The sequence below is a fragment of the Monodelphis domestica genome, chromosome 7 (assembly GCF_027887165.1).
Source record: "Monodelphis domestica isolate mMonDom1 chromosome 7, mMonDom1.pri, whole genome shotgun sequence".
Taxonomy (NCBI): Eukaryota; Metazoa; Chordata; class Mammalia; order Didelphimorphia; family Didelphidae; genus Monodelphis; species Monodelphis domestica.
In genome coordinates this window covers 100,155,967-100,169,371 of record NC_077233.1, presented here as the reverse complement: position 1 = coordinate 100,169,371, position 13,405 = coordinate 100,155,967, and the positions used below count along the sequence as shown (strand labels likewise).

The following is a 13,405-nucleotide window of genomic DNA, read 5'->3' as shown; positions in this document are numbered from 1 at the left end:
TTTCTATCAGAAAATACTGACCTATTGGTCAAGGGAAGTTTAGATGATTTGCCTAAAGTCACACCAGTAGTATACACCAGACAAAGGATTTGAATTCCAATCCTGTGGCTCTAAATATAATGCTTTCTCCATTATATCATGCCGCCTCTCATGTAATGTCCCTGGAACTCAGTTTCTTTTTTTTTCTTTTCAGTGTTTTTTCTCTCTTGGACTTCCAAAGAAAAGTGCTCTGAGAGAGGAGGAAAGGATTTCTCCAACTCTCCCCACAGTAGCAGAAAATGACAAATAGTAGATCAATTATATAGCAAGCTGTTTTTGCTTGCCCAAAAAACCTGAGAGAATTCATGGATATGGTACAAGAAAAAGAGCACTGGCCCCAATATCAGAGGATCTGGGTTCAAATTCCACCTCGGGTGCATATTAATTGCGTAAACTTGGGCAAGCCACTAAATCTTCTGCTCCTCAACTTCCTCACTATAAAATGAGGGGACAAAGGGCAGCTAGGTGGCTTGGTGGATAGAGAACCAGGCCTAGAAATGGGAGATCCTGGGTCCAAATTTGGCCTCAGATACTTCCTAATTATGTGACCATGGACAAGTCACTTGACCCCAATTGCTTAGCCTTTACCACTCTTCTGCCTTGGAACCAATGTTTAGTATGGATTCTTTCTTTCTTTTTAACTTTTACCTTCCAACTTAGAATCCATACTGTGTATTGATTCTAAGACAGAAGAGTGGTAAGGGCTAGGCAATGGGGGTTAAGTGACTTGCCCAGGGTCACACAGCTAGGAAGTGTCTGGTTTTTTCCTTAGTATTGATTCTAAGACAGAAGGTAAAGGCTTTTTAAAAATAAAGATAAAATGAGGGGGCTGGATTAGATGGCCTTTGTGGTCCCTGCTAGATCGCTCTATACAATCCTATGCCCTTCAGACCAGAGGTGGCACCTGGAATGCCTCTGATTTTTACATACCAGAACCTGTACAACCAAATGCCAATAGTGTGGCCTCCCACAGTGACTTCTTTGAAGGGCAGTCATATTTGGCAGCCCCTCCATTCTTCCAACTGTTTCAGGAATTCCTTTTTGGAGATTGTCTTCAGAGTCCAGTCCCAGACACAGAATCACAGAGAAGAGGACAGAGGGTCTCCTCTTTGGGTTCAGACACCCCCAAAGCCAGGCTGGCAAGTTTAATCTTAAACACAGAAGGGAACTTTTGGAGCTGGCATCTTGAAAATTGAGGAAAAGAGGTCCGGCTTACCACACAGCTGGCAAAGAACAAATGAGAGGAGCCTTTCACCACCCCAGCACAAGGGAAGGTTTGTTTGGTGAAATCCCGATAAATGTCAAGGAAATAGATCTGGGAAGAAAATGACAACGCCAAAGACAGGAAAGGGCAAAGTTCCCCTCACCACTCATCCAAAAATTAGGTAAATAAGGAAAAGAAAAGAAATATACAAGAGGGGGAAAAGATCTTCCGATCAACTTTGGGAATAAGCAGCACTTGACCTTTCTCAGGAAAATGTCTCCCTCATTTCCATTTCTTCCTGATTAGCAACTTTGGAGTTTCAGGGGGTGGAAAAGGTCTTTGAACTTGTCAGTGGCTGACTGGACAGAAGGAGGCTTTTCCTGCAATGCCAGTACTCACATTTTCTGCAGAACATCTTCCATGAGGCTGAGCCAGGGCTGATGGTTACAGCTGAGCGTTCAGCTTCCCCCAGGACGCTAGGCTGCTGCCCCTTGCACGGACAACCACCCGCAGGGCTTCTGGGAGGTGAAAGAGAAAGCTGCGTGCAAGGCAAGCTTTTACCGGCAGGGAGCGTGGGGAAATGGGCAAAGGCAATGCCGCAGGTGGTGATCAGCTCAACCTAAATTCAGACCAGGTTCTTCAAAGAATTTGGGTTGCACTGTCACTGGCATCTACTGTAGATTTATGTAATGAAAAAGGAAAATGTTTTGGGTTCCCTTCCCAGGTACAAACATGTTTGTTATGCTATTTTTTAACTCACCTTCTATCTCAGTATCAGTTCTACAGAAGAAGAGCAGAAATGCCTAGGCAATTGGGGTAAAGTGACTTACCCAGGGTCATACAACACAGCTAGGTAGTGTCTGAGACCTGATTTGAACCCAGGACCTCATGTCTCCTAGACCTGGTGCTCTCTCTATCCACTATGCTACCTAGCTACCCCTATGCTAAGTGTTACTAAGGACTTTTTTGTCCTTTTTTATTTATTATTAAGGACATTTTGTTCTTAAAATAAGGATTATTTTGGGGGGAAAGGGAGAAAATCTGTGTAGATCTTACACTTGTACAACCAAATGCTAATAGTGTGGTTTCCCCACAGTGATTTCCTCAAAAAGTCAATTGTATCTGCCAGCCCCTCGATTCCATTTCATTAGTATAGAAAATCCCTCTCTGATTTAGGTTGCAACTTACCTTTCCCTTAGTGCTTTAGAGAGCATTAAGTCAGCTAATATGTGTCAAGGGGTGAGATTTGAACCCAGGTCTCAAATACTTGAAATCTGGTTTTCTTTACTACACCAGCCTTCATTATTAATGTACATATTAATAAGGATATATTATTTACAAGACTATTTCTTCCATCTCCCAATTATTCCTAAAACATTTTTTTCTGACTTATCTCCTTTCCATTTCCTTACTCCTTCCCCAGTAGTATATTATCTACATATCTAGATACATATACATTATCTATAGAATATCTATTATATCATCTATATATAATTGTATCCCACTTACCCTCCCATGTATTATCTATATACACATCTATGTACATATACATTATGTATTATCTATTTTTATATTATTATTATATTATATTATATATAACATGTTATATATAATATAATATATTATTATATTTTATATACATTTTTTATATTAGCTATTGTAAGGGTTAAATTTAATGGATGGAAAATGATTATATGAAATTATGTGATCACCAGTATTTATTGAATCTTGAGTCAGAAATTTATTTACAAATATTTACAAAATGGAGAGGAAACAATAAAATAGAGAAATGTAAAGATTATCCTATCAACCTAAATGTTTACTCCTGGTTCTACTTAATCCAGGCAGAGATTAATTAATTCTCAACCAGGAAGGCTGGTGGTGAGTAACCACTCAGCCTCCTCCAAGATGGAAGTTAGTCTCTTAAGAAACTAGGAAAAGAGTCAGCCTTTCACTCACCCAACAAAGTAGTCCAGGAAAGTCAGTCTAAGTTGAAGCTGAGCTCCAAGCCCACAATGCAAGCTGAAGTCTCCAGCAAAGCTCCCTCGAAGACTCTCCCCAGCTAGAAGACTATTTCCAGAATACAATCTCTTCAGACTATCTTTTATGGTGACTTTTTGTCCCTGCCCCTCTTTACTGGGGTCAATCACAGTTTCCAAATTGTCTAGCACTGAACACAGGGCAGTGTCTGTGGGATCAACTTCTCACCTTCTGGAGAGGTGAATACTTATCCTGGCTGATTGGGTTTCTAAGGGGGTGAATTCAGTAAGTGGTTTGTGAGTTCTTCCACCTAGTTTAAGCTTGTGTTGATTCGATCAAAAGGTAGACAAATGAGAGTCAATCCTGTCTCCACCGTCTAGTGAGGTGCTTAAGTTAGTGTTAACTCAGACAATAGAGTAAAGAATTCTCTTTCGAACTATATACAAGTTGTATCCCACCCTACCTCCCCTAGTAGAATGTAAGCATCTTGAGGATGGGAGCTGGGTCATGTTTTAATCATTGTATTCAGCATAATGTCTTGCACATAATAATCATTCAGTAAATGTTTGCTAGGTTGAACTAAGAATGAGAGTTTCTCTAATATACCAAGTGTTTCTCTAGTGGAAAGAGTGCTGAGCCTGTGGTCTGGAGAGACCCGAGTTCAGATCTCATGCCTGGTACTTATAGCTGTGTGACCAAGGACAGCTCTTTTCAGCTCTGACTTCGCCAGCAAGGCTCATGTTAGGACTAAATGAAACAATGAAAGTGTTTTGTAAATCTAAAGTATAGTAGAAATGCTGGTTGTGGTCATTATATCCCTACCTTCAAGCCTTTAAGGCAAGTACCATTATCCCTGCTTTGTGGAAAAGGAAACCAGAGAAAACTTTCTTGAAGTTGTACAGCTGCTAAGTGGCAGAGTCTGGACTTGGGCTCAGATTTCTGGAGTCCTTTCCTGGACGTGCCTTTCTGCTATTTTTCCCAGGGCCAAACTGGGAAATAAAAGTGGCAAATTCCACTCAAGGAGCCCTGCCCACTCTTGCCCACTCCCACACCAATGCTTTTTTATATCAGGAATAAAATAAACATCTAAAAATGATGAATCAGCTTGTTAATTTCCTCCTAAAAGTATGCAAAACAAGCAAAAATACCAAATTGTAACACAAAAGAAAATGATGTTTAAGACAGTGACCACCTCATTCTAAGTATCCAATGAAAAGAGAATTCCTATCAATTAGCCCTTTGGTTGTTGTTTTTTTGTTTTTTCCCTCCTGCTTGATGCCAAACACCTGGATATTTGGACCAGCTGGACTATTAATTGAACTCACCTTTAACCCAGATTCTATTCCATCCAATCCAATCAGCCTTTATTAAACACCAAGTGAGGTTCAAGGTTCTGGACTGGGAACTAGAAATGAAAAGGTAAATATCTGAACATATAGTTTCCTTGGAGAAGTGTAGATGGGAGTAAGGAAGTGGAGACAGAGAAGAGGAGACAGAGAATGGAAGGTTGGTCATTAAGCCCAAATGAAAGAGGCAAAAGAAACATGGAGCCAGGCTGGGAGAGTATGTGACAGTTGGAGAGGACATCAGTATTATGGTAGACTCATACAGAGGTCACTTGATAAATGATAGTTGAAAGAACAAATATACTTAGTGCCACTGTAATAGGGAAGTTAAGGTCAGCAGGAGAAGATTGAGATGTCTAAGAAAGATGGTGGCTCCAAATGCTCATATCCTGGGAACCACAAAGTTATAATCAGTTATAATCTATATAATGTTATTCTAGTAACTATATTAATATATAATATTGTTGTGTCATAATATTATATATTGACTTATATGTAACATATAAGCACCAATTTATTAATTGTTATTATATATAATATGCCATTATAATCAGTTCTAATTAGGAGTTTGGTTGCATTGGGCCCCGGTCAGGTCTAAGAATCAGCAACTTTCCATTAGTTTGGGTAAGGATTCATTGAAGGACTAAAGGACTGGCCTTTCCCACTTTCTCCATACAGCCTGTAGTCTAGCTGCCCTGGACTCCTCGATGTTCCTCCTCCATGATGTCCCTTTGTACCAGTTGTCTCCTGGACCGTGTCTGCCATGCTCTCTTTACCCATCTACACTTCTCAGAATCTCTGACTTCTTTCAAACATGGCTCAAATCCCATTTTGTGCAGGAGGCCTTTCCTGGTCCCCCAGGTGCTAGTGATGCTCCCTCTAAGCTTCCTTTTCATCTCCTCCATATCTTTTTGTTCCTATGTAAGTGCGTGCAGTCTCTCCTCCTCTTCAAGGGCAGGAATTGTTTTTGTTCCTGTGTGTACATGTATCTCCTGTGTCTTAGTTCTAAGCCTGGTAGACATCAAGAACTTAATAAATGTTTATAAATTGAATTTAGGAGGGAAAGTCCCCAAATATGGGAAGCAGTACTTTTGTTGTTTTCATAGCAACATCCTTCCCCGCAATTGTATCGATGCTGTTATAGAGAGATGGAAGGGGCTCCTCAGAGGCCATCTAGCCCAACCCCTTCATTTTCAGACGAAGAAACCAGTGCCTGGGAGAGTTAAGTGGTTTGCCCAGTCACACAGGCAATCCGCATCAGAAGCAGGATTCAAACTGAGATCTTCTGACCCAAAAGCCTGGATTCTTTCCACCAAACCAAGAAGGATATCCTCGCTCGACTGGGGAATAGCTGAACACATTTTTTCATGAGAATATAACTGAATGCTGTTGTGTTGGAAGAAAGGATGGCTATGAATTCAGAGAAACAATGGGCAGGGAGAAGAACTAAGCAGAAACAATAGAAGAACACACACGGTGGCCATGACAAAACAGGGTCATAATTAGGGATTCTGACTAGTTGGGTGAACCAATTCAGTCATTCCCTCGAGGGCAAGCCATTCAAGAACTGACTTTGCAAGATGTTGTTCAATATCGATCTGGTCAATTGGGAAGGTTTATCTGCCAGGCTGATCCTGGATGCCTGAACTGCCCCGAGTTCCTGGACGCCTCGGCTCCCTGTCTAGTGGACAGGCTCAGGCTCCTTCCCAGCATTCCAGGCTCCCGTGACTTGCCCCCTCCCCCAGTGGTTGTTATGGCATCTCAGGTTGCTAGGAACACTCCTATAAGCTTCCTGCTCCAGAAGTTAGTTGGCAGGGCAGATGGTTGATACAGCTTGCCAAGAATGGGATGTTAGCAGAAGCAGGAGGAGGCTATGGAGGCAGAGTATTTTAACTTTGCCCTGGGAAGTTTTCTCTTTGATCTACTTAGGGAAGGTTTAGTTTGAGGCATCATAGATGACTCCAAGTGATTTTTCCTCTTCCTCATAGGACAAAAGAATAAGAAGTCTTGCCAAACGAGGAAGAATTTGTGTTTGTACTAGCTCTCAAACCTTACTGGACTGTGTCCCCCAGACCTGTTCACTTTTATTTTTTAACCTTTACCTTCTGTCTTGGAATCAATACTGTGTATTGGTTCCAAGGCAGAAGAGTGGTAAGGGCTAGGCAATGGGGGTCAAGTGATTTGTCCAGGGTCACACAGCTAGGAAGTCTCTGAGGCTAGATTTGAACCCAGGACCTCCCATCTCTAGGCCTGGCTCTCAACCCACTGAGCCACCCAGTTGCCCCCCTGTTCACTTTTATTGATAATGTGACCTTGGAGATTAATCATTAGGAAAGTTTCACTCCAATTGACTCACAGTGAATGGTTGAATTTTTAGACTGATGAGAGATTTTATTTTGTTGGTTTGCTTCTGTCTCCATACAAACACATGTATGTACACATAGCACATGTATATGCACATATGTCCACACAGAGAGGCATTTATACATGTATGCACAATCTACATGCCTATGTAAATATACACATAGCCTTTCTCTGTCCCTGTCTGTCTGATTCTATCCTATCCTTAGCCAAACTAGCCAAGGGACACAGATAAAGGCTAGATAGATGGGATATCCGGAGGAATGCTTCCTGAAACAGTTTCTTTTAGTAAGAACCACCAGCAAGAGAAAAAAAGTGTCCAAGGAAAACAAACCCAAAGGGGCTAAAAGCAGAGGATGGTTATAGTAGCACACATATAGAATTGGCGTATTTTTAAACAAACTGTAAACAATGTGGGGTTTGTGATATTTTGCACATAATCTTTTAAACATGTTTGTTTAGTTAAATGTTTTTTGGAGGTGGTGGTGATGGTGGATAATTTTAAAAAATTAGGAAAAATAACCACCCATTGGAGAGAAGCAGAGCAGTTTCTTGAAGGATAATCAGAGCAGAAGTGTGGACCATACTTGATCTGCTCTGTTCTGCTCAAAATTGAAAAATAGACTGTGGGGAGAGGGGCAGCTAAGTGGCTCAGTGGATAGAGAGCCAGGCATGGAAATCCTGGATTCAAATCTGGGCTCAGATACTTCCCAGCTGTGTGACCCTGGGCAAGTCACTGAACTCCCCCATTGCCTAGCCCTTACTGCTGTATACACAGTATTAATTCTAAGATGGAGAAAAAACATAGACTGGGAAACCAGACAATGAATGCCCTCTTTGAAGGTCCACCTCTCTATTTGCCACCTCCCAGTTGTGAAAAGTCAATGAAGCCTATGAAGGACAGGTGGTGAGCAAGCAGGCAGGTCTCCATCTCACACTTACTCCTTCCACCATCTTGTTTTTGTGGGCTTGGTTACTCTTCTGCTTGGGGCATGGCTTTCTCTCTCGCTAGACCCTCAGTCCCTCCCTTTCTAGATGAGTGATTTCTCTTTCCAATGATGTTGGATACTGACCAGCTAACAGCCTGGTCTCTGTGACTCATTCATTTACCAGAGAAACCCTGGTAAATGTGTTTTTCTCTGCCTTGGGAAGTTGTAAAAATTAATCAGCCCTGTTAACACCAAGTCCCCATCCAGAAATCACACTCTAGCAAAATACTCTCTTCTCCTGGGCCATTCTCACTAAAATGACCATTATTGGGGGTAACAAGGTAGCTTAGTGGATTGAGAGCTAGGAGGTCCTGGGTTCAAATCTAATGTCAGGTTTGACCCTGGGCAAGTGACTTAACCCCCATTGCCTAGCCCATACCACTCTTCTGCCTTGAACCAATACATAGTATTGATTCAAGGATGGAAGGTAAGGGTTAAAATTTCTTTTTCAATAATCGTTATCACATTTGCCTAAAAAATAAAGCAACTTTTAAATACTCAAAGTATTTGGAAAGACAAAGATAAGCCAGGAGGAAGGAGATAGGCCTAGAAGTACAGACCCAACCTCTTGATAAGGAAAGAAGCATTTATTAAGCATCTACTAATGTGCCAAGCACTTTACAAATATCATTTCATTTCACAAACGGTCCTGTGTGGTAGGTGCTATTTTATCCCATTATATAGTTGGGGAAACTTGGACAGATGGAAGTTAAGTGACTTGCCCAGGATCATACAGATATGAAGTGTCAGGTCAAATGCAAACTCGGGTCTTCCTGATCCCAAGCCTAGAGCTCTTTCTAGTCAATATACCAATTAACTGCCTTAAAGAAGAAATTGATTCTTCATCACCAACTTAGTCTGCAGTCCAAATGGGTATAGCTATGTGGCATTGTCTGACCCCTTTCATATAGGGTTCGTCCCTACCACTCCGGGTCTGCCATTCCAGACCGCTACACTTCTGACTCCTTCACCTCCTGGGGCTTCTTTGCTTTGCTTTCCCCCGCAAATGTGAAGAACGAGAGGGAGATGATCTCGTCAGTTAGGACAACCTTCCACTAGTCCCAATGCCAGGGCAAAGTTCTGAAGGAAAGGGATTGGGAAGGGAGGCTGAAATACTTCTGGCAGATACAGAAGACATTTATCTGTAGCATCTTGATTTTCTTAGTGATACATGTCCCAGGCATGTCCAAGACAACACTACAAGGGGAGTCTCCTGTGTTCTGAAATAAGATTAATGTAAGACTTTTGTTTTTATGGTTTTTTACTTCTCTTCCTAAATAAACACTTACTGAAAGATGGATTACCTAATATTCCCAATGAGTGAGAAAATTGCTGTAAGTTTGGCTGCCTTTGGTCCCCCTGTGAAGGAAATGAAACTTTACATCCACTATTGTTCACTTGTTTCTATTGTGTCCAACTCTTCATGACCCCATTTGGGATTTTCTTGGCAAAGATACTGGAGTGGTTTTTCCATTTTCTTCTCCACTATTTTACAGATGGGAAAATTGAGGCAAATGGTTAAGTGACTTGCCCAGGGTCACACAGTGAATATCTGAGGCCAAATTTGAATTCAGGTCTTCTTGACTCCAGGCTTGGTGCTTTATCTTCTGTGTCACCCCGGATGCCCCACATCCATGTCCATAGGCAAAACCATGATTACCTTCACCTTGCAATAATAAGGTGGAAACACCAAAATACAGTTAATTGCAAGCAATCTTGTTCGCAGAGAACACTTCTCCCATCAGAGTTGGAGAACCCTAGATATGGAATGTTGGAACCTACTTTCAGATATCATTTTGCCTTGTTACATAGGATGTTTCAGTAGTGAGACAGAGATGGAAAATAACTGGTATTAAAGTAGAAAAGGCATTAATAAAAGCTGTGTAGAAAACTTCGTTGGCCTACAACATCTCCAGCCTCCCAACTGACCTCTGTCCCTTCCCTCAGAGCATCTTAGAAAGGGTTGGAAAAACAGACCAAACAATTTCTCATTCATTCAAACTCTGGTCTCCTGTCTCAACTCATTTAAAAGGACGGATTTATTAGTTTACCAATGAGTGAGGACAGTGAAATGAGGCATATAAAATCTTCCCTTACATCATGACTTTCAGCTAAAGGCTGATGGTACAGTGGATAGAACATTGGGTCTGGAGTCAGGAAAAACTATAAATTTAGTGCCAGACTGGAAGCAGCTGTACAGCTGGGTGTACAGAGCATTGGGCTCAGAGTTAAGAAGACCTGTGTTCAAACCCAGCCTCAGACACTCAGTAGTTCTGTGACCTTAGGCAGATTGCTTGATCTCTGCTTGTCTTAATCCACTGGAGAAAGAAATGGAAAACCACTTAAAAACCCCATACGGAGTCATGAAGAGTTGGAAACAAGTGAACAACAATATGTACTAAATAATGTACTAAGAGCTATCTCATTTGATCCTCACAACAAAACAGGAAGGTTGGTGCTAATATTTATTATCCTCATTTTGGAGTTGAGGAAACTGAGGCAGTCACAGGTTAAGTAATTTGGTCAGAACCATAGAGTTAGTGTCTTTGGAAAAATCTGAACTCAAGTCTTCCTGATTCCAGGTCCAATATTCTATCCACTGACAGAGGAAAACAGAATCTGAGATGTCTGGAGGGGTCTCAATTTATTTCTCTGCTCAAAGGAGGAGTTGGGGGTGGGAATTCTTCTTCCTTCTCTCCACCATTTTCCTAAAGCCTCCTGGGCTGTCCTCTGCAGTCTTCAAGTCTCTGGACTGGTTCCCCTTCACTTAGGGGAAGAGGCTGTTCTTCTCTTTTCTTGTGGGCTTTGTGATGTCATCCTGGCTCTTAACACCTGTTGCTTGGGAGCCCTGTGCACTAGTTATCCCAGCATTCTTGAAAAATATGCTTTGAGGGAGGCAGAGGTCAATTGGGTTCTGGGAACAGCTTTCTTGTCTTTTAGGGAAAGCTATCTCAGTTTGGGTGAAATGGGGAAGGCTGTGCTATCAAAGATAACATGTTCATTAAAATGAGACCTGCATGGGGAAAAAAAAGTCCAGGATAAAAATAAAGAAACTGCTTATGGACAATTAGCTTGAGGGTTGGTCAGAACTGACATTCAGGGGATGGATAGGAGCTTTAATTACTGTTCTCATCATTGAGGAAGAGTAGTTCAGGCAAAAGGTAGAGTGGTTACCCACACATTCCTCCATGGTCCCTTTAAGTCCAAGGATCATAAAATTATATAAAGGGAAAATGAAGTAAAACCATCTTGTCTAACCCTTTGTTTCTCAATGAGATGGCTTAACTGAAGATACAAAAGTTAGTATTGTAAAATATAAATATATATGTATGTATGCATCATCTTTAGAAAGAAATATTTTATTGTCATTTTCTTATTCTACTGTGCAAAAATATGTTTTAAAAATGTATCCCCATTTGCAAATTTACAAAAGAAATTCAGGTTAAAGGAATTCAGCAGCTGAAAGGTTACGCTCCTTGATGACATTCAAAGCAGTAAAATTGACAATTTGCTATTTCCATTTTTGTGTAAGATCACAACAGGATTTTTTGGTGACAGCTATGATTTCAATTGATTAGCTAGCTAACAGCCAGCATCACTGTTCAATATCAACAACGGTTATAATATTCACGTTAATAACCCTAGAAGCATGTTTGAATACAATCTTCAGATACAGATGAATTATCCCAATAAATGCCTGACACTGTCTTGTCAATGGAGTTTTTAAGGCACATAGAGTGAGGTCTCCTTGCAGTGTCTGGTCTGGGTCCCACAAACGAATTCTGTCCTTTTTTGGCTAACCAGGGATATATGTTGTAGGCTTCTTGGGAATCCTCATGTCTTCTCCAGAAATTTCAAACAGGTGAACTGTGCTCACTGTTGGTAGACCAACACTGACTCGTGGAAGGAAGTGTCTTCCATGTGGCATCTGACCTTGTTGCTCCATAGACCATAAGTCATTTTCATTTTGCTGGTAAGTGTTCATATTATTCCCTCTCCATCCCACGTGGTCTTCCTGATTCCTGGAGAGGGCAAAAAATAGTTATTTGGCATGTTGTATACTCTCTGAAAGAGTTGAGATTTTTTAATGTGTCATGTAGGATTGTGGGATCATAGTTTTAGAACTGAAAAGATCTTTAGAAACTATAGAGACTAACCCCCTCATTTTACATTTACAGCTATTAAGTATCTAAAAGATTTGAACTGAGATCTTTCTGACTCCTTGGGTCATTGGTCCTGATCTTGCAGTCAGAAAGATCACACTTCAAGTCCAACTCTGCCACTTATTAGTTATGTGACCATAGCAATCTTAACGCTTCTCTGAGTTTTCTCATCTGTAAAAGGGAATATTGACATTAGCACCTCATAGAGCTATTGAAAGTGTTAGGTTAGATGACACACATGGAAGTGCTTTGTGATAAAAAAAAAAATAGTGCTAACACTATGAGCTATTCCTATGTGGAGGATGATCCTAATTTGATAATGCTACCAAACAGAGTGGGGAGATCATGAAGAAGTAGAAGACCTGTTGGCTCTCAATCATCCCATTTTGAGAGCCCTTTAAAGACTAAAGAAAATAAACACATAGACAAAGGGTGTGGGTGGGGTGCTTCTTCCATAATTGATCTTGCCATCTGCCAGGCACCATGAAACTTGGAGCACTTTAAATGGAGGTAACAAAAACCCTGAACATGGTTCCCTGGAATTGTTCCCCAGGCCTTCTCCATTCTCTCTGCTTCTACTGAATACAGAGCCATAGTTTTACTGTCTATTTCCTCCCATAATTCATTTAATCTTGCCCTTAAAAATTTGGATACAATACCATTTGGTGCATATATGTTTAGTATTGATATGACTTCATTGTTTGTGGTACATTTTAGCCAGATGCAGTTTCCCTTCCTTATCACTAGCTTGCTACGATGACACCACTAATAAACGGCAGCACCGGGACTAGAACCCGAGGTTTTAGGCTCTTTCTGCTTTAGAAGTAATTGATACATTATGAAATATCTGAAACCTCTACTTTGCCTGGCACTGATGGCCTGGTCTTGGAACAACCTGGTGGCTTCTCTCCCCTTCTTCTTTCCATGAAAATCTTTCCAATTTCACCCTATCATTGCTGCACTATTTATGGCTCTGCCCTAAGATAGGTGGATTCCCAAGAATTTAGGTCTGCATGAGAACCCTTCCTCTCTTTGTAATATAGAAGATTCAGTGGGAATGCAAAACATTGTTGGAGCTGAAATGAATGCCAGAATTTTTTAAAAACCATGAAGAGGAAAGAACATAGCCTTAGAGCCGGGAGGCACTGTACAGCTAAACTTTTCTTTTTGCAAATAAGAAAAGAGTAAACAAGAAAGGGAGAGACTTGCTCAAGCGCACACAGGCAATAAACAGCAGAAATCGAATTCAATCACAGGTCCTACAACTTCAGATAATAATAAACATTTTTAAGGTTTACAGACTAATTTCTGTATCTCATTTGA

At 40.9% G+C, this 13,405-nt stretch overlaps 2 protein-coding genes across 5 annotated transcripts in view; both read right to left on the bottom strand.

The window, feature by feature from the left end:
- Positions 1-1,855, bottom strand: part of CARD19 (caspase recruitment domain family member 19) — a 54,161-nt gene extending 52,306 nt beyond the window's left edge. For 2 of the 4 annotated variants that reach the window (XM_016424311.2, XM_016424312.2), the window contains exon 1: positions 1,643-1,784. In XM_016424311.2, coding sequence (XP_016279797.1) covers positions 1,643-1,658 — 16 coding nt within the window. In that variant the 5' untranslated portion in view covers positions 1,659-1,784. Of the gene's footprint in view, positions 1-1,642 lie in introns of all 4 variants that reach the window. The other 2 variants (XM_016424313.2, XM_007499673.3) reach the window with 2 other exon arrangements.
- A 9,407-nt stretch (positions 1,856-11,262) lies between these two features.
- Positions 11,263-13,405, bottom strand: part of SUSD3 (sushi domain containing 3) — a 79,652-nt gene continuing 77,509 nt past the window's right edge. Inside the window, exon 5 of the mRNA XM_007499674.3 lies at positions 11,263-11,941. Within this exon, the coding sequence (XP_007499736.1) occupies positions 11,716-11,941 (226 nt within the window). The 3' untranslated portion in view covers positions 11,263-11,715. The remainder of the gene's footprint in view (positions 11,942-13,405) is intronic.